Source organism: Delphinapterus leucas, chromosome 18 (assembly GCF_059928025.1).
Source record: "Delphinapterus leucas isolate spDelLeu-1000000601 "Yukka" chromosome 18, BTC_Dleu_Yukka2, whole genome shotgun sequence".
Lineage (NCBI taxonomy): Eukaryota > Metazoa > Chordata > Mammalia > Artiodactyla > Monodontidae > Delphinapterus > Delphinapterus leucas.
This window is the reverse complement of record NC_143146.1, coordinates 79,001,494-79,022,167: the sequence shown is the minus strand read 5'-3', so window position 1 is coordinate 79,022,167 and position 20,674 is coordinate 79,001,494. Positions and strand designations below refer to the sequence as shown.

General features: G+C 50.7%; 1 protein-coding gene across 1 annotated transcript in view; it reads left to right on the top strand.

Annotated features, from left to right (window-relative positions):
* Positions 1-20,674, top strand: part of ATP12A (ATPase H+/K+ transporting non-gastric alpha2 subunit) — a 73,854-nt gene that overhangs the window by 37,263 nt on the left and 15,917 nt on the right. Inside the window, exons 8-18 of the mRNA XM_089899300.1 lie at positions 9,356-9,789; positions 9,912-10,396; positions 13,442-13,501; positions 14,278-14,481; positions 15,249-15,362; positions 16,292-16,426; positions 16,553-16,670; positions 16,931-17,199; positions 18,356-18,554; positions 18,690-18,799; positions 20,441-20,575. Coding sequence (XP_089755426.1) covers positions 9,356-9,789; positions 9,912-10,396; positions 13,442-13,501; positions 14,278-14,481; positions 15,249-15,362; positions 16,292-16,426; positions 16,553-16,670; positions 16,931-17,199; positions 18,356-18,554; positions 18,690-18,799; positions 20,441-20,575 — 2,263 coding nt within the window. The remainder of the gene's footprint in view (positions 1-9,355; positions 9,790-9,911; positions 10,397-13,441; positions 13,502-14,277; positions 14,482-15,248; positions 15,363-16,291; positions 16,427-16,552; positions 16,671-16,930; positions 17,200-18,355; positions 18,555-18,689; positions 18,800-20,440; positions 20,576-20,674) is intronic.

Genomic DNA, 20,674 nt, shown 5'->3' with positions numbered 1-20,674 from the left:
GGGTCCCGGGACCCCACAGTGTGGCTGCCTGCCTTCACCAAGGAGAGCAGCAGTGAAACGGGTCCCTCAAGAGCCGGTGCTCTTCTCCGAGCTTGGAGCAGGGAGGGGGCTGGACACATAGTTTCTAGCATTTCAAAGGCAGTTCTATCAGCTCTCATAAAACTTCTGTGGAACTTTACAAAGAAGGCCACCCTTCTAAGGGTGGTTCAACAAGGCCACCCTTCCCTTTTGCCCCAAGTCAGAAAAATGAAGAAGAGGCTGCACAGCAGAGATAACTCCAGGTTGCAGGTCTGGATCGTCCTCACCAGCACTCACTTGCTCTGGGCTCCCCACTGAGTTTCCATTTGCCAAAGTGCTTCTAGCAACTTAGTTCAAATTCAACCGGAGGAGCAAAACCAGTCAGAGACAGGTAAGTAAGAGACCTGGCTCACGACATTGTGCAGGCTGGAAGGGCAAGTCTGAAGGCCGTCAGGGAGAGGGCTGGGGGCCACGAGAGCTGCTCTCAAGGCCTTCGGTCTGCTTGCACAGGGCCCACCCAGATAATCCAGGGCCATCTCCCTAAAGTCAACTGACTCTCGGCGTCAGTCCCCGCTTCCAAATGCCTCACAACAGCACCGACAAGGGCATTAGATTGAACTACCTGAGACTGCAGCTTCGCCAAGTGGACACATCAAGCTGACCCCGGCCTGAACGTCTGTCCTTGCCCAGCCCCAGGTACGTGAAATGACGGCCCCCACTCCACACACTTGGGAGGTTTTCCACCTGCTCTCTTTTAGAAACTTGAGTAGTTGGGTAAAAAAAAGCCCAATGAATATTGCATTCTAAACCAGCAACCTCATTCAAATTCTCTCATGTTTGCTAACGTACATACATATAATTCCACATCATGGTAATAATTGTACACATAACCTATTTTCTGCTATTTTCACCTAACTTTATTTCATTTAAGCATGCCCTCATACTGATATTTTCTACATGATAGCCATATTTTCCAATTAATTCATGACATTCATTCATGTTACTATGCTATAATTTTAAGTCATAGCCCCTTTTTTGACATTTGAATAGTTCCAAATGTTTGCCACTTAAAAATCACTACTGTGGGGCTTCCCTGGTGTCACAGTGGTTAAGAATCCACCTGCCAATGCAGGGGACACGGGTTCGAGCCCTGGTCCAGGAAGATCCCACATGCTGTGGAGCAACTAAGCCCGTGTGCCACAACTACTGAGCCCACGTGCCACAACTACTGAAGCCTGCACGCCTAGAGCCTGTGCTCCACAGCAAGAGAAGCCACCGCAATGAGAAGCCCGTGCACAGAAAACAAAGAGCAGCCCCCGCTCTCCACAACTAGAAAAAGCCCGCACGCAGCAATGAAGACCCAACGCAGCCAAAAACAATAAATAAAATAAATTTTTAAAAAAATTTTAATAAATAAAAATAAAATAAAAATCCCTACTGTGGACATATTTATGCAAATAATTTTTTAAACTTTTGAATAAAACCATTCTTATTACTTCTTCATATCCTCCAAATCATCAAGCCCATTGTAGATGCTGCACTAACACCTGCCCTGCTCAGCACCTGGCAGAGGAGAAGTGAAGGATCTTACCTCAGTGTCCTGGAGCAGGCTGGGTATATGAAGAAGTCTGCAGGCTTCGAAAGGCAGGAAACATTCTCAGTGCAGGGTTAGATGCTGCATGTGAACTGTGTTTGGACAAATTAACCTCTTCCTCCTGATTTAACATGACCTTGTAAAATCAGATTTTCTGTTCCAGTAAACATCCGTCTGAGGGAGGTTAGTGGGGTCCTAGCACCTTTTAAATGCTAATAGCTTAGCAACTCTCCAAGGATGAAAAGTGCACAGTATAAAACATTGTTGAATGTATCAATATTTGTCCTTATGACGATGCTGCAGGACTAAGATTCCATGGCACACATTTGGGGAACCACAGATAAGATAAACAGAATCCTCAAGAAGCCACCCTTCTGTGTTTCCCCTTCTCATGCATTAATAATTATAGCTGAATAATCTGAGTCTATGTGGCTGAGACCAAAGGGGCCAAGAAAACAAGGGTGTTTAGGGGGTTGTTTGGATCTTTCCGGTACCCAAACCTCCAAGTCTAGAGGACCATGTGAGCTGTAGATGTGAAGTCTATGTTGATCAAATCCACCAGAAAGTTGCTGAATTCCCTTTTTCCTTTTATTTTGTAGAAACAGTTTACATGCTACATTTGAAAACAGAGCTTATAACCAGCATAAAATTTAGCAGAAGTAGTTTGGCCTCTCTGAGTTCCTAGGAAATCTAAGAACTCAAGTCACTTCACTGCAGCCTCTCAAATATTTCAAAACCAGAGCCTCTACTCCTCACTTCTCTCTCCTGGAGCTGACTGTTCATCGTCTGCCCCCCCCTGCTACCCAGACACTCCAAGGTTAGAAAAATGGCTTCAGAACAAACGACAAGGAATCTGGCTCTAAAACAGTGTTTATAAAAATGGGACAGTGGGACTTCCCTGGTGGCCCAGTGCTTAAAAATCCACCCGCCAATGCAGGGGATACAGGTTCAACCCCTGATCTGTGAAGATCCCACATGCCGCGGAGCAACTAAGCCCGCGAGCCACAACTACTGAGCCTGCGAGCCCCAACTACTGAAGCCCGTGCGCCTAGAGCCCGTGCTCCGCAAGAAGAGAAGCCACCGCAATGAGTAGTCCACGCACCGCAACAAAGAGTAGCCCTCACTCGATGTAACTAGAGAAAGCCCGCGTGCAGCAACGAAGACCCAAAGCAGCCAAAAATAAACAACAAATAAATAAATAAATTTTTTTAATAAATAAATAAAATGACATTTTAAAAAGTTTTTCATTTCTCCAAGAGAATTGAGCCTTGGAGGCACCTACTACATGCCAGTGGACGTGGCCGTGTCTTGAAAGACCAAGAAAGTCTGTGACATGGCATCGAAGCGCATATCTCCTTGATGGGGAGACAAACAAATGAACTGAAGCATCAGGGCTCTGTAGGGCCAAGACTCCTGTTGGGGAGGAAGAAATTCTCCTCTCCCTTCTAGGTTCGTCTGGCTGGTCTAGAATTGAATTGACATGAGACAGATGAACAGGGGGAAGATCAAACAGCAGTTTAATAACGCGTACACATGAAAGAGACCCAGGAAAACGGAGTAACTCGCCAAAACGGACGAAGTCCTCACCTCATGTACCGTCCTCAGCCAAAGACCAAAGAGGATGTTGAAGATGGGGAAGCAGTTAGGGGCAGCGACCAGGCAAAGCACAGTAGACAAGGGCAGGGCGGTCACACAGATGGAAGTCCTTGCTGCTCCACTGATGTCTCTGGAGGTTTGGGAGACACCCTTACAAACGGAGATCTCCCTTACAGATGCAAATGTTTCTCACAAGAGGGCAGCTCCTACTTGGTTTTCAGAGTTTTCCCCATGCCTGCTGTTTCTTCAAAAATAACCAGCTTAAAGTAAGTAATACACCCAAGAGACATATTTGGGGAGGCAAATTCTGCTCCCCTTCACTAGGAAAGCATTAGCCCCTTGGAGAAGGTAGCGGGTGAGGTGGGCTACTCCTCAGAGAATGCCTCAGGGAAGAAGCAAGACTTGGAAGGTTGAATGTGGTGTTTCCAAATCCCATCCAGCCGTAGGAGTAGGGAAACCGTGACAGTTTGCTTTTTCTGGTAACGTTGTAGTTCACTGTTTCTTTGTGGTAATTATCACTGGAGTTTTATTGTTGCTTCTTTTCTTTTACTGGTGTTCTTTTTTTAATGGTTTGTTTGTTTGGGACTTGTCTTTTACCAAGTTGTCCTTTGCTCCACCAGAAATGAAGTATTTGGCACGAAGTGGCCACGCCTGCGGGTGTTCTGTAAATTCTTGGTGCCTGAGCCACTGCAGGTGGCCTGGTGGTAGGTGATGAGCTCACCAGGGATGCTGAGTCCAGGTGTGGTGGTGGGATGTGCGCCCTCTGCTGGTCACTTCTAGAATTCACAGTTGGTCTTGAGGCGGCACCGAATTCCCTCAGTTCCAAGAATGTGACCTCTGCACAGTGGTAAGAATTTTCTGGCTAAAGAGATAGGGGATTAAAAAAAAAAAAAACTTACTTCCACACTCATTCAAGTTGACCGTCTTAAGACAAATCCGGGACTGGCATGGCAAAAAGAGAAAGTCTGAATATTTTTATTTTCCTATCTGGTGGAGAAACGGAAGACAGGAGAGCTTGGGCCAGGGTCCCATTGTGCCTGTTGATGTAAGGGGCCCCACGGCATCCAGAGGGAGCCAGCTGCCAACGTTAGCAAACAACATCTGGTTAAATTTGCACTTTAGCTCAACAATGAATAGTTTTAGTATAAGTATGTCGTATGTGATATTTGAGACCTACTAAAAAAGTATTCACTGTTTATCTGAAAGGCAACACTAACAGGTGCCTGAGGGGTTTTTTGGTTTTTTTTAACATCTTTATTGGGGTATAATTGCTTTACAGTGGTGTGTTTCTGCTTCATAACAAAGTGAATCAGCTATACATATACACATGTTCCCATATCTCGTGCCGGCGTTTTATCTGGCAACCCTAAGAGGGAGGAAAGAGAGACTAACGTGAGGAGAAAGATCAGTCCAGAGTCTAAGAAGGTTGGAAGCTGGTGAAGGCTGAGCCATCAGACCCGAAGCTCCCCCGCTGTCATGCTGGTCGCAGGTTCACTCACACAAGCTGTGCTTCGGCAGCCGGTGGCCTCCTTTCTTCAGGGGACACTTTGGCAGCCGCAATAGGACCTCCTTAAACATGTTCGTGTTCCTCCTGGCTTTCCACCTCTCCCCGGGGCCCAGCGGCTTGTTACCCAGTAGGTCTGACCCCTTCCCGTGTGACGGTAGACACAACTTCAGAACCTCAGTTGCCCACTCGCCTCTTCGGGGAACTTCCCAGTAGAACATGCAGCCAAGCAGCTGCCCGGTTCCTCCCGCTTGTCCCTGGAAAGCAGTTTCTCAGTTCCTTCACTTGCTTTCCTTTCCTCGGGCTCGTGTACGAAATGCCGAGCCTAGCCACGCTGTGGAGTCTGCGCCACATTGTGGACGGCCCATTCCTGTGCACCTTTCTGGATCAGCAAGGACTAAGTCGGGCCCTGGTGTGAATGAAGCCAGGCATTTGGGCTGTCTTCCTTCTCTCTTATTCCCGTTTGCTTCTAGAGTAAACTTTTGGAATTTTGAAGCGCTGATCCTGGGAGAGATGCGTTCATAGAGCCAGGCCAGCTTACTTCATGCTGACTTAAGATGCTGGGTTATCACAGACAGTTATTTAAAGTATATCAGAGAGGACGAGAGATAACCAAGATGATGAAGCGACTGTTCTCTGTGCCTGGCTTACATGGAACACTGACCCCATAAGGATCACGTCGTTCTTCTCACCCCAACACCGAACATGGCATCTCACAGGGACAGACCAGGCATGAAAACTGGGGGAGATGAAGACAGTTCTACTAACATCGCTGGGGAAATGTCACACTCTTTTTTTTTTTTTTTTTTTTGCGGTACGCGGGCCTCTCACTGCTGTGGCCTCTCCCGTTGCGGAGCACAGGCTCCGGACGCGCAGGCTCAGTGGCCATGGCTCACGGGCCCAGCCGCTCCGCGGCATGTGGGATCTTCCCGGACCGAGGCACGAACCTGTGTCCCCTGCACTGGCAGGCGGACTCTCAACCACTGCACCACCAGGGAAGCCCCACACTCTTTTTTAATTAACTTAGATCTTTGTAAAGGATGACAGCCCCTCATCACTATTATGAGATTGAAGCTGATCTTTGTGGATGAGATGGAGCATGTCTCTTATGATATTCTTTAATCCCATAGCTCCCCTCCCCCACAGACTTTAGAACAGCTCAGTTCACCCTGGAAACACAGGATAAATGTACATTTATGGGGGGTACCCAGAGGGGAGAGTCTAGAAACTCCTCTAACTTAGATTGGGTGACCATCGTTTGCCCTTCCTTCCCTTGTTTCATTTCAAAGACTCTTGACAGAACAAACAAATTATATCTGAAATAACGGTTGCTTAGGGCCTAAACATGCTCAGGGCATCAGGGTGCCAACACTCAAACCTCGCTGACGCTCTGCTGGCTGACGGGAGCCTATGATGGGGGCAGCTGGGCTCAGGTCTCATGTCGTAGGGGCAGCTGCAAGCCCGGCCCTCCGCTTTTGCTGCAGAACCTCTCATCTTCCCAAAACGTCGTTTCCTTTATGCCATCTCATCGTCAAGCATTCCCCAAGGCATACGGACGGAGCCCTGCTACTCCCTGAAACGCTCTCAGTCATGTCTGTGCAGGAGCCAGTGCCCTCCCCTGCCCCCCTTGAGTCAGGTGACCCAGCCTTCAAAATGCACTGGCACTCAACCCACTTCGGGAAGTGCCCATCATTCCACTGCACAGTTCGCTCCTTCCTTGGCTGTTCTGGAGTCCGGCTTCTGCCCACCAACTCAGCGCTGGACCTCGTCAGGCCTTTGACTGTCATGTGTGAATATCCTGCCTGGGCTGATGTAGCCTGCCTCGTCAACCAGGTGGAAAGCTCTTTCCCAGGAAGGACCTGATGTGATGCGACATACATATCACAAACCTCCAAGAAATATTCCAGGAATAAATAAATACCGAGTATCTGCGTTTGGCTCCCTAACTCTGAAGAATGTGGGAGCTGGTGGCCAAGAGAGCATCACCTCACTCATCAGAAGAGGCAAATTCCTGCAAAGTTAGCCCAACATATTTGTATGAATGCTATCCTTCATATCATACATATTATGCGTTTTATATGTTACATATGTATACATGTTATAACTTCCATGACAAAGATGAAGATGATTCAAGTGGGGAAAATCTGTGTTCCCCCTAAGATTAAAAAACACAAATCAAAGACTTCAGAATGCAGTCAGTATTTTTCAACCACTTATTAAAAGGAAAATGGTAATTTTCTGAAAAAGGCTCTTATTACCCAAAATTAGTCACAGAGAACGAATGCCATAGTGCCCTAACATTTGGGGGAGCATATCCACGAGGAGAAAGGTGAGTGTGGCTGCCCCCAGCCTGCCTGAGCCCCCGCAGGCTCCAACCCGTCCTGGAGCATCTTGCCCACCTGGCCCTGGGCTTTGCAGGCAGGGCTATAACCACAGACCAGGTGCTGATTTCTGGAAGCCAGTTTCCTTTCTGCAGGATGTTCATACGCCCATATAAATGAAGAAATGAGGAAACAGTGCAGAAGCCTGCTTGACGGAAGGTTTGTTTGTTTTTGTTTTTTCATTCTGACTGCAACTCCAGGAGGCCCTCATGGGTGGAGAAATGCTGTCCAGTCATAACCTGGCAGGACGCGTGGACACAGGTGTGTGGGGCTGCCGTGTGCCTGGGAGACGAGGGTGGTGGGTGTGAGGCCGGAAGGGAATCTTCCTCGTCCCACTGTCACCTGGATCCTCTTCCTCCACCTTGGGAGCCAGAGGACGACATCTGTCCCCCAGAACTGCAGCAGGAGGGGCCTCTCAGGGACCAGGGGTAACTGACACACACAGGCCCACCTCCCTCTCTCCCACCTCTCGTGGAGGCTGCTAAGGAAGAGAAAAAATCTGGATAACTAATTCTAAGTAATGAGATCGTCCCATCTTTAAACTCCTAAAGCACTTAAAACCTATACCATTTAGTGCTAAATTCTGTTCTTCCTGGGATCACTTACAATCGTTTATTTGTTGAGTTTGGGTCTTCAACTCAAGTGTAACTTCCTCCAGGGCAGAGAATAACACAATTTTAGGACCATTTCTCCCAACCACCCCCTATGTCTAGTGCAATTTCAAATACGTTAAGTGCATTAATTGATTAAAATGAGCTAGGAATCGTTTCATATGACAGCCTGTCCCAATATGTAATACCTGTCACTCAGAAAAGTCCTAGAAGAGACCCAGCGTGGATATGCTTCTTTTCAAAGACAGGAGAACCCAGCTCCAGCAGAAGCTGCTACTGCAGGCTCGGGCTGAGAAGGTGTCCCAGTCTGTACCTTGGCCTTTCCGGCCAGCCCAGGAGAGGTCACCAGAACTGGGTGGAGGTCAGGGTCGATAGGCCCTGGGGCCTGAGAGAGGTAAGTCTGTGTCTCTCTCAGGTGAGGACTACTCCAGGTGCCTGCATCACACACACCCGGAGGCCCTTTCCTCGCGGGACTCTGGGGCAAGGTGTCTGGCAACGGCAAAGCAGGACCTCTGGAGTTAGGGTGGGTGTGGGGCAGTGGCAAAGGTCACACCCAGGACACCTAACGGCATCAGAGGCTGCCACAGGGGCCGCAGCAGCAGTAGCTGAGACAGACTCCTGGCGGAAGCCGGGACCTCTGCGGGGCCGTACCGGGCAGGACAGTGATCTCTGCCGCGCAGTTGGTAGGAACTGAGACCTTTTCCAAACTGGGCACCAACAAGATTGACAGCAGTCTTCTCCGAGGGGGTTGCTTCCACTTATGATGTATTTAATTGCTTGCTTGCTTGCTTATTTGGCTGCGCTGGGCCTTCGTTTCCGCACGCGGGGCCTTCGTTGCCGCACGCGGGGCCTTCGTTGCCGCGAGCGAGATCTTCATCGCAGCATGCGGGATCTTTTACGTTGCGGCGTGCATGTGGGATCTAGTTCCCTGACCAGGGATGGAACCCGGCCCGCCTGCACTGGAAGTGCGGAGTCTTGACCACTGGACCACCGGGGAAGTCCCCAACTTACTCATTTTTAAACCTGCGCCATCTCCTCTCCCCACCTCCCTCTCTCCTGGCCCCCTAACCAAGTCAGTGTGAATCGGGTTTGCTCTGGAAGCTCGAGTCCAGGGGCCTCTCTCTAGGTGTCCTCTACTCCGCGTGTCCAAAAACATAGAGCAGGGGCAGCCACTCTGTGCCTGCAAGACCCCTTCTCCCGGATTCCCAGCAAAGCGGGAATACACTTCACACCAAGTTTGTATCTCCTTACACAGACCTCCCCAGGAGTACACTGCTGCTTGAGCTGCGACGCTGGAGAACCTGTGATGTGTATCTGTAACCAGATGTCGCCGGAGTCTTCCCGTCCCTTAGGACTCAGTGACTCACTGCTGTTGCCCTGCTGCACGGGGGCGGGGGGAGTGGGGGGTTGGGGGTGGGATTTGAGTTCAAACGCTGCCCTTTCGGGAAGAAGGGAAGGGGGGTGATGGCGACTGTGGGGCAGCCTTTGCGGAGGAGGGGAGGCTCCATCCCCACGGGGCGCCTCGTCCGGAGCCCTCGGGCCTCACAGCGCCTCCATCCCCGTCTGGACCCTGCAGAGGAACGGAGCTGCCCCTCGGAGGGTCTCCAGGTTATCCCCCGGTTCGCTCTGACCCCATCACCGTCCCCTGAAGCCGATTCTCCGATCATCCGGGGCTTCTTACTGCCGGGACACCGGGAGCTGCAATCCCCACCGACGAGCAATTAGGTCTCGAAGAGAAGGGTGGGCGGGGGCTCTCCTCTGGGCGGGGCGCACGGCAGGTCGGGGCGCGGGACCGCACTGCCCACCCGGCCCAAGCTCGCCGGACGCGCAGCCCGCTGGAGGGGCGGGGAGGGGCGGGCCGCACATTTAAGGCCGCACCGCCGCCCGAGCCGGACAGGCAGGCGCTCGGCTGCCGCAGGAGCAAGGAGCGCGCCGCCGGCCTCGGCCCCCGCCCGCCCCCCGGGGCCCCCGCCCGAGCCATGAGGCCGGTGCGTGCAGCCGGGGCGCGAACGCGCGGGGCGGCAGGAGAGGGCGGGCGGGCTCCGCGCGTCTCCCTCCGCTGCGCGGAGACCCAGGGCTGCCGGCGTGAAGACGCGAAGCCAGACGCGGGGCAGGGGCCGCGGGGGTCCTGATTCGCAGGCGGCGCGGGGCTGGGGACTCCACCGGTGCGCTGTGGTCCTGAAGCCGCCCCGGCCTCTGAGGCCCAGGAGTTCAGTGGGCGCCCCCGCCGAGGAACGGCGCGCTGGCGTGTGCCTTGGGGACCAGGCACGAGGGAGACCCTGCCCTCCTGGGGGATCTTGTCTGGAGCCGGGGAAATAACTTGCCCAGCCCTGCGCGCGCCCAGCCAGCCCTCCACCCCGGAGCAGAGGAGGGAGAGGTCGCGGGGGGCGCTGTTCGCCGGGCGGGGAGGGAGCAGCTCCCGGGAGGAGGGGCCGGAGGGAGGGCGGCGCGTCTTCCCTGCAGGTCACGCCGGGGAGGCCTCAGCTCCGCTTTGGAAAACCCACCTCGGGCCAGCACCGCACCTCTGCTTCTCTTTCAGAAAACAGAAATTTACTCTGTGGAGCTCAGCGGAAGCGGAGACATTGAGAAAACGGACAAGGGGCATGACAAGAAGTACGGGGGCCTGAAAAAGAACTGCTTGGAACGCAAAACGCATCAGCCGAAAGAGGAGCTTAAGAAAGAACTCGATCTGGTCAGTTGAGCCAACCGGGTGCCCCTGAGCACTGCCCTCCCCGCTGAGAGCTCGCCCCTATAACCCACCTCCCACAGAAGAAAATTCAGTCTCAAGAATTTGAAAAACCCTGAGACTTGTTTCCTTGTTTTTTTAAAAAAACAGTGGTGTGATAATATCTGCCCAGGGGTCAGGCCTCTGAAGGCTCCCTGCATTCAGGCTGTAGGCGCGCCCAGGTGGGACTCACTCAGAGGGAGTCTCTGACTCCAGTCCCCACAGGCATGGACGGCCCAGACCGCTCTCCTAACTGGTGGCTTCGCCGAGATGATACAAGCAGCCAGCTGCCACATTTTAGCTGATTGAACTATTTGAGGCAGAACCACCCCGGAGGAAAACCAAAAGCACTACACTTGCTAGGTTTCTGGGTATATTTGCCCCACGAGAAAGAATTTCAGCTGTAAGAGAGTTGGGCTTGGCTTCAGACAACCTTAGGCTCAGCTGAGGTCCAGTTCTCCGTGGCTGATCTGTGACTGGGAGCAAACTACTTAGCTTTGCTGAAGCTCCGTTTTCTTTAGGTAAAATGGGAAATAAACAATTTTTGTGGGTCTGTCAGGAGAAAAGTGAGATAAGAATGAGAGTGTTCTTAATGGAAGTGTTTTGTGGACGTGCAACCCTGTTTCTAGCAAAGCTGGCTGCCCTGGAAAAGAGCTGCCCTGGGACTGAAATGTGACACTGCATCTCAGGAATGCCAAAGGGGAAACTTCTACGTGAGTTTGAGATTATGCTAGATTGTCCCTGCACTTCACTGCAGACCTTAAAGCTGTGATTCTTTGAGCAGCTGGTAGTAGTGTGTGCTTATGTGTGCTACAGAGCCAACTGTTAAACACTCAGGAATTCGGCAAGCTGACTGATACTGCATTAGTAGCGTGAAGTGTGACTGGGGTGAGCAATCGGTAAATGCTACAAATCGGAGCTCCTTACTTATTTTTCCTGGAGAGCGCACTCACCTGAACAGCACACGCCACGAGGCACTTGTCCGTGTATCTTCTGATGACACTTAAGACACAGCCCTGGAACTGGACTGACCTGAACTGAAATCCCAGTTTGACTGAAATTCAGTTCCCTGCTGTGAAAAGTTGGAATTAAAAATGGTACCTCCCTCTTAGAGTTGTTAAGAGGGTTACAGAGAAAGCAGGAGAAAGACTGAGATAGTCATTCTTATTTCCTACGTATCTCTAGCAGTTAGGGGTGAAGACATAACTAGTCTTACTTGAAATTGCTAATTACAACATGAATATATATCCATTGTATCATATGCCTGTAAATTACAATGAGAACCTCCCTTGAGATTGGAGCATTTTGTGAAGATGTATAATACAGAAAAAGAATTTCCATAGTATTGGCCAAAGTGTCCCCTTGCTTCCTTGCTGAGATACATCTTTCTTTCCCTCCCTTTTCACAACCTTCTCACAAGAATCCTATAATTTGTGACTGCGTACTAGGATGCCCTTGCAACCTGACCCCTCCAGCAAGTTAGAACCTTGATGAGAACTATAACATCCCTGGCTTCTGAAGACGCAGGCAGACAGTGACTCAAGCCTGAGCCACCTGGTGCTGCCCAGTGCTGTTCCAGCAGAGTTCACTCCCGCACCCTGCCCTGCTCTCATCCCCAGAGCCGGGCTAGCAGGAGACGATAGTGCAGTACAGCCCCTCAAAATCTGAGGTCCATCCATGAAACCAATGGCTCTAATCATCCTTTAACTTTTCTCTGCCCAGGACTTGGTGTACTGTGCACAGAACTGTGTCTTAATCCTTTGACTCCCCGGCAATACCACATTCAGTTGATATTGGTACAATGAACAAATGAGCAAGGCAGATCAAGCCTCTTTTGCGGGCTTCCCTGGTGGTGCAGTGGTTGAGAGTCCGCCTGCCGATGCAGGGGACACGGGTTCGTGCCCCGGTCTGGGCCATGGAGCGGCTGGGCCCGTGAGCCGTGGCCGCTGAGCCTGCGCATCCGGAGCCTGTGCTCCGGAACGGGAGAGGCCACAACAGTGAGAGGCCCGCGTACCGCAAAAAAAAAAAAAAACCTCTTTTGTAACATGAAACTTTTTTGCATATGCTTGAGAAAAGAGATGGTTCTGGTACCAGTCACAGTATAAATTTTTGTTTCAGACAATCAGAGTTCTAGAATCCTGAATGCTGGGTTTTCTAGGTGGGGTGAGGAAGACTTAGCCCTGGGTTTTCTGCCACAGGAAGAGGCTTCTAGTCCTTTAGCCCAGAGATTCTCAAAGGGAGAGGAGAGGGGGACTTTGCTCCCCAGGGAAGATTCAGCAATGTCTGGAGACATTTATGGTTATCACTTCTTAAGGGAGGGCGCTGGTGGCTAGAAGCCTCCACAACAGAGTTATTGGCCCCAAATGTCAATAATGCCAAGGTTGAGAGACTCTGCTTTAGCCTAATGATTCTGTGGCAAAATTAGCAAGTGTGCCCCCCCCCGGCCGGTATTTATTTGGCAGGTTTTTAATCTGGGGGCTTCTCTGACAGTGAACTGAGTCTCAAGTACTGGAATAAGGAAAGGCATGCTTCTCTGTACCAGACCGCCTGCCCAGTGAGGGCTGCATTGGTAACAGTCAGGACATGAAATGGTTTGGCACTACTCACAGCCCTCCACGGATCCCACAGTTCAGGTCTGAGTTAAGTGTCCAGATCACTGGTGCCTGGACAACAGGTGTGCTAGGATTTGCATGTGCTGGAGACCAGACTGAGGTGAAATGCATTGCTTTGCTCAGAAAAACTAAGGACAGCTGCTTTGTGGTAAATGGCAAGTTAAGTCTGAACTGTTCAGGGGTGGCCAGAAAATCCCCTGGCCAGTGACCTGTCCTGCAGCGAGGTTCTCTTCTCTCGCTGCAGTAGCCCCTGGGACAAAGGTTCCTTCTTTTCATCCCACACTCCCTGGCCCCTCTGCCTTCCTCAGCGCTACTCCCAGCTTTCATGCACTTGTCAAGGCTTAGGGTTTGAGTCTTGGAATTATCTAATTCACTCTGTTTTTCTTTTCATGGGCTTCAGGATGATCACAAACTCAGCAATGAGGAATTGGAAACAAAATACGGTACAAACATCATTACGGTAAGTCGTCAGAGAACCAGTGATGGGGAGAGAATCCCAGGACTATGCTCAGGGTTTGTGGAAAAGAATGAGTGACCTAAAGCTGCGACTCTGAGAATGCCAGCCACCCATATGCCCACCATGCGAGACAGGGCTGGTTCCCGTCAGGAACCACAGCCCTGGCCAAGCCCTCTGTTGAGCTGTGTGCTTGGTCACAGGCAGTTCTTTGACTGTGACCGCAGCGAAGCTGTGGTGACCCCAGGAAGGTTTGGATGCTTCCTCGTGGTCATGATCAGGGGTTGCTTTTAAACCCTGTGCCCAGGACGTATTAGGGTCTTATCAAGGCCTCCTCTGGAAAGGGACAAGGCTGCAGGGCACACCATGTGCCTCATAAAATCTCCCACCGCAGAAGTAGGGCTTCCTTCTGTGAATTCAAATCTCAAATCTCAAAAGTTTTGGTGTCTTAACATCAGAAGATTTGGGTGCACCTGTTCAAGTCAACAAGAATACCTGCAGTGTGAGGACCAGGCGATGCCCGGGTTTCAGGAGTTCGCAGTGGGCGGGGGAGGCAGACGTGTAGAAAAGCGCTCAGCAGCCACGCTGCTCCCCGAGACGGCATGTGAGAGGCCGAAGGGCATGCTGAGGGAATGGCGGAGTCTGACAGGCGAGGCTCCCTGGGTGGCGCAGTGATTGAGTTGGGACATAGTAACCGCTACCCACCCTCTGCAGAAATGTGACATCCAACCCAACGGGGGAGAAACGTCTGATTTCTGTTTCTTTTGGCTCTGCTTTCTCAGGGTCTCTCCAGCACCCGGGCTGCTGAGCTCCTGGCTCGGGATGGGCCCAACACCCTCACCCCCCCCAAGGAAACCCCGAAGATTATCAAGTTCCTCAAGCAGATGGTGGGGGGGTTCTCCATCCTCCTGTGGATAGGAGCCGTCCTGTGCTGGATCGCATATGGGATTCAGTACTCCAACGATAAGTCCTCCTCCCTGGACAGCGTGAGGCCCTGGGGCTCCTCCTGGGTTTGGTGGTAACGGGGCGGGGGGTGGTGAGGGGTCAGCACCGTAACGCAAGGGCAGAGCACTGGGCTGGGGTCAGGGGTCCACCACTGATCAGTCACCACGTGAGTTTGAGAAAATCAGTCATTTTCCAAAGTGTAAAACAGAAATTATATCTGACATTCTGGTGTCTCAGAGGCAGTATGAGCGTGAATTTTTAAGAGAGAGAGAGAAACACAAAAGTTCCTACGTGGAGAAAAAGGATCCATATCCACGTGAAGTGTTTTGGGGCTTTCTCTCCTCAAAGCTAATTCTCTCCCTTTGCCGTGGAGAGCTTCTGTGCCTGCTGATAACAGAGGACTGAAACACAAAACTGTATTGGCCGGCACGATGCTGAGAGAAGGAAGCCAGATGAGAAAGGCCGCATACTGCACGATTCCATTGATGTGAAATGTTCAGAGCAGACCCGCCCTGGATTCAGAAAGCAGACCCATCAGGGGCTGCCAGGGCTGGGCTGGAGTGGGGAGTGATGGCCAGTGGGCTCAAGGGGACTTACTGGGATGACGGATTGTGGTGACTGTCGCACAACTGTGTACCTTATTAACGATCACTTAGTTATGTACTTCAAGGGCGTAAATTGTGTGGCCTGCAATTTACACCAGGACACTACTGCCATGTCTCTCACTGGCCATGGAGCACCCTGGCCCTAGGCTCTGGCTCATTCCTGACGCTTGTTTTTCTGATCGATGCCTGTCCCCCTCTCCCAGGTGTACCTGGGCTCCGTGCTTGCCCTGGTGGTTATTTTAACCGGGGTGTTTGCCTATTACCAAGAGGCGAAAAGCACCAACATCATGGCCAGCTTCCGCCAGATGATTCCACAGGTGGGTGCGGCACCCACTGTGGTGTCTGCGAGACTTGAGATGAGCGAGCATCAGGCTGGGGGAGTGGAAGAGCTTGGAGGCCTGGGCCCCCTCCCTGCTGCCTGCAAAGTGACCTAATCTCTGTGGAGCCCCTGTTTCCTCCCAGGGTTTTGAGATGATCAGCGAGATAAAATGGAGAAAAGCGCTTAGTCGAGAGCAAAGTGGGACAGGAGCATGAGTCGTTGCACAGCATCTCCTGTGGTTTCTCCTCAGCGCTGGTGAACTGTTTAGACAAAAGCAGTCCAGGGGGTTCTGAGCGGGAACCAAGGAGGCCGACCTGGGATTCTTTAAGTATCACCCTCTTTGCTCCCACTTCTCAGCCTCCCCGCATGTGCTCTCAGTATGGGAGGCCCCCCCATCCCTCCGCCCCCAGGAACCCAGGAGGGGTCCTCCAGGGACACCGTGCACTGCTGTCAGCGCGGCAGGAAAACCGCACCCTCGCTGGTCTGCAGAGCTGCTGGACAGAGGGGACTCTGGGTGGGATCTTCTGTGCTAGGAAGTGGAGACCCTTCTCTCGCGCCATTAAAGTTTTCCCGACCTGAGCAAGATTGTTAAACCCTTTGGCTCAACCTTCAGGAGTCTTCCTGGACCTCCCAGCAGGATCGTTCATCCTTAATGGTCTCCCTTCCCGCCAGGCTCAGGGCTGTCGCTTTGCTGTACCCTCCCATGGCAGAATTTTCTGGGTCAAAGAATATCTCCATGAGCTCCTTCTCAAGAAACAGTAGTTCTTAGGGTCTTCAGGCCCCAAGTAAAAGTCTTTGTTTCATTTTCTGCTATTCTGACAGCTGTGGGTCCTAGTGCCTCCCTTCCCGAGGTCTGGGGAGGGTGCAGGACTGCCATCATCATTCCAGGAGGGAATCTGAGGCCTGGGTCATGATTTTTCTTCACAGCAAGCTCTTGTCGTTCGAGATTCAGAGAAGAAGACAGTTCCTGCAGACCAGCTGGTGGTGGGGGATATAGTGGAGATTAAAGGAGGCGACCAGATCCCCGCGGACATCAGGTTGCTGTCTGCTCAGGGGTGTAAGGTGAGCGTCACAGGCACCCCAGGGATCGTGCTCATGACCAGCTGGCTTGCTATGGTCTTTCCAGGTCTCGGCGTAACTGGGGAAGGGACAAGGTGCCTGACCCTGAACTTGTTTCAAAACTTCTAGGTAGACAACTCATCTCTCACTGGGGAGTCTGAGCCCCAGCCCCGCTCCTCTGAGTTTACCCATGACAACCCCCTGGAGACAAAGAATATCAGCTTCTTCTCCACAACCTGTCTGGAAGGTAAGTCCAGCTGCTTGCAGGACCGCATGTTCCGCTCGTAGCGCTTCTCCGTCTTCAGGCTTTGTTTTCCTCTCTTTACCATCACTTGCTGCAAAGCTTCTCCAAGAGAAAACGTGGAATTGAAGAACCTAGAGAGCTGGTGTTTGGCCTTAGTAATGTCATGTGCTGACTGGCCACGTAAGCCACCAAAGAGAGGTCCGTGAGGCTGTGGTCCCTCCTAGCTGAGGACCCCTAGAATAAAATGTCTGCTCCACCTGCAGGCACAGCGACTGGCGTGGTCATCAACACGGGTGACCGCACCGTCATTGGGCAGATCGCCTCGCTGGCTTCAGGAGTCCAGAACTCGAAGACGCCCATTGGCATCGAGATCGAGCACTTTGTTCACATTGTGGCAGGAGTGGCAGTCTCCATCGGCGTCCTTTTCTTCATCATCGCAGTGTCCATGAAGTATCATGTCCTGGACTCCATCATCTTCCTCATTGGCATCATTGTGGCCAACGTGCCTGAGGGTCTCCTGGCCACTGTCACCGTGAGTCTGCACTGCTAGTGGTCGTACGCTGACCCTGCTAACATGCCATTCTGCTGTGCTGGGTGAGCGCCCACCACAGCTGAGTCTGCTCCGTCAGGGGCAACCGTGGTACATTCTGAACAGACTGTTTCTTAGAGGGACAAAAAGAATTGTGATTTGTTAATATTTGAATGCAATGTCCTTGAAAACTTATATTTTCATTTTCAGGAGATCTGTCTGCAAATCCCTTAAGATCTAGATAAGACAGTCTTGAACCACCATTTACGGATTTTCTAGAAGCCGGATACCTCCCCCCACATTTCCACTGTTCTTAAAAGGAAAACAAACCAACAAACTCCTTTGGCAGTTTCTACAGCTGAGGGACTTGAGCACACTTTTTACCTCGCTTCTCTTCCCTCTCAGACTCCCACGGACACACACAAATGCCTTCTGTGTGTTCCTGCAGAGCAGTTCAGCCCCTTCCTGTGCTTACGTCCAGGTTCAGCTTTGGTTCTCCCTGCTTAGCTCACCCTTGAACAAGGCCCTTCTCTGCGGTGCGGGCCCCACAGGCAGGGAAGAGGGCTTCGTATCTTCAGTCCTGTGTGAAGGTGGCCTGGCGCCATCCTGAGCAAAGACAGAAGTTTTTGATTCCAGGTCTCCTCTGACTCCAGCAGAGAGTAATTTGACAGAATTGGAGGCAAACAGAACCCTTTGACATCTGCAGGGTTCAGAGAGAGCGAAGAATGTTTAAATATGGAGCTCTTAAAGTGAAACAAATGCTTCTTGATTCCCCAAAGCAGCAAGGTAGCCCTTTGGGACAAGCCCTTTGGCAAGTAGCGGTGGAAGTCCGTCTTAGCGTTCTTGCTTGTGAATGACAGCCAAGGCCCCCTTTGTAATTACACATGACTTGCCTGGCTCTGCGACCTGTGGGTGCCTTAGGATCATTTTCCTGAAGGAGCAAAGGGACAAAAGAGTGTTCCACATTTAATAGAAGAAAGGACTGTGGCATGTCCATGTATAGGGCTTTACATGCTTTCTCAGTCACTGGGGCTGATGCAGCTTTACTGCATCTATAACCATACCTGACACTAGTCCAGCTCTACCTGTTTCTACATTATTGAACCCGAGTTCAAAAGGGTGGCTCTTCTCCAAGCTTCTCCCTCTCTCCTCCGTCTAGGTGGCTCTGTCACTGACAGCAAAACGAATGGCCAAGAAGAACTGCCTGGTGAAAGGCCTAGAGGCAGTGGAGACCCTTGGTTCCACCTCCATCATCTGCTCAGACAAGACGGGGACCCTCACCCAGAACAGGATGACCGTGGCCCATCTGTGGTTCGACAGCCAGGTCTTCGTGGCAGACACTAGTGAAGACCATTCGAGTGAGTCTTCGGGCGCATCCAGCCTGGCCCTGCACTGCAGACTCAGCGGAGGGTCTGGTCTGCAGCCTTGGGGTGAATAGTGCTGTTCGTGGGTGCGAGCCCAGCACCCTTGGCATCCCCTGTTCTTCTTTCCAGATCAAGTCTTTGATCAAAGCTCTGCAACCTGGGCCTCCCTGTCAAAGATCATAACGCTGTGTAACCGTGCTGAGTTCAGACCAGGACAGGAGAGCGTCCCCATCATGAAGGTGAAGGCCCTGCACACGGTCTCAGTTACAGGCAGAGCCACGTCACTTTCTTGTTCTGATTTGGTGCTTGACTTAATCTCTCCAGCTGAGTAGGTTTATGCTGTAAGAGCAAGTCTAATCACAAGACCTGTAGAAAACTTTTTTCGCTGTAACTAGCTTCGAGAAATCTAAAAGTTCTCAGAATATTCACTTGGGCCTTTTGAAAATTCTGTCTCTTTCCAGAAAATGAATGTGCCTTTAAGTTACTTTCCTAACTTCTTTATCAGCTAAGAAGATATAATCAAAGGTTACTTATTACATAAATGCCATTCACTGATGTTTAACATGTAATCGGCTAGAAATAGAAGGAGGGGTCTTAGAGCGTATTCCTCTGGGCTGCCTGGAGCTCTTGTATAATTGCAATATACGAAACTTCTCTCTCTCCTCTCCTCCTTTCCTCCCTCTCCCTCTCAGGAGTCACTGAATCTGTGTTCTGGCTTTTCTGTTTGCCATCTCTTTCCTTCATTGACTCTTACTTATATTTTTTGTTTGCTTTTCTTTATCAGCCAGCTCATTAATTCTCCTTTTGGCCAATCACTTCTCTGTATCTTTCAAGTCCTTATCTCCAGTTCTAATTTCTCACCCAAATTCCATGCATCTCCAGCTCGCTGTGTGTGTTTCCACTTGGAGGTTTTGCAGCCTAGACACTCAACATACTATACTTGTCACCTTCCACCTGTACCCAAACTTGCTCCAAGTTAATATCTTATCCCAAATTTTCTATTTTTCTATGCTGTAACCATTTTACTTCTCATCCTTTTGGAAGTCATCTTTAACTTACTCCTTCCCAAAAATCTAGTGAGTCAACAAGGCCTATTACTCTTGTTTCAGAGCATCCAACTTTACATTTCTGTTATCACTAATACCTTGCATCGGAACAATTGTACCAACCTCTTAACTGGCCTCCATGATTCTGGTTTATCCCTCCCCTGTCTTTCTTGCATGCCACTGATTTTCCTTAAATACTTCATTAGTTACATGGACTACTTCATCTAACTTTGCTCAAAAACTTTCCATGCTTCTCTATTTTCTGCTTCTCGAGTGTAGGCCTCAGTGCTTGCCTTTTGGGGTTCTTTACATCTGCCACATTCTCCGTGTCCACCTGTGCTTCAGCACTCACAATAGAGTTTCCCCACCACATGCCTTCCTTCACGGCTTTCTGGTTTCTAGAAGGCTTTCTTCTGCTCCTCTCTCTTTAGGTAACCCACCTGTCTTTCTTTCTCTTTTTTTTTTTTTTTTTTTTTTTTGCGGCTTGCAGGACCTTAGTTCCCCGACCAGGGATTGAACCCGGGCCCTGGCAGTGAAAGCACGGAGTCCTAACCACTGGACCGCCAGGGAACTCCCCCCACCTGTCTTTCAAGATCTAGTTCATAACTGCTTTTTTCATGAAAACTTCCTGCTCTCAGAGCTCTCACTTTTCTGAACTCCCCTAATGCCAGCAGGTGGCGCCCTGCAGTTAACAGTCCTAAGTCAGTCACCAGTTGTGCGGTAATTGTTTTCTCTCTCCAGGAGATAGTAAGCTTAGGTTACGTGTTGGTTCGTTGCAATTGATCAGAGAAGAACCAGATTATGTGCTGCAACTATTTATCTCTTGATTCGCAGAAAGCTGTGGTTGGAGATGCCTCAGAAACTGCTCTTTTGAAATTCTCAGAGGTCATTCTGGGTAACGTGATGGAAATTAGAAAAAGAAACCGCAAAGTAGCTGAAATACCTTTTAACTCGACCAACAAATTTCAGGTGAGTTTTTCGTCACAACTAAATCTTTATCATCACTAGAACAGCATTTCCACCTGTGTAAGTATCCTTTGGTTAATATGTATTGTGAATGACACTTTA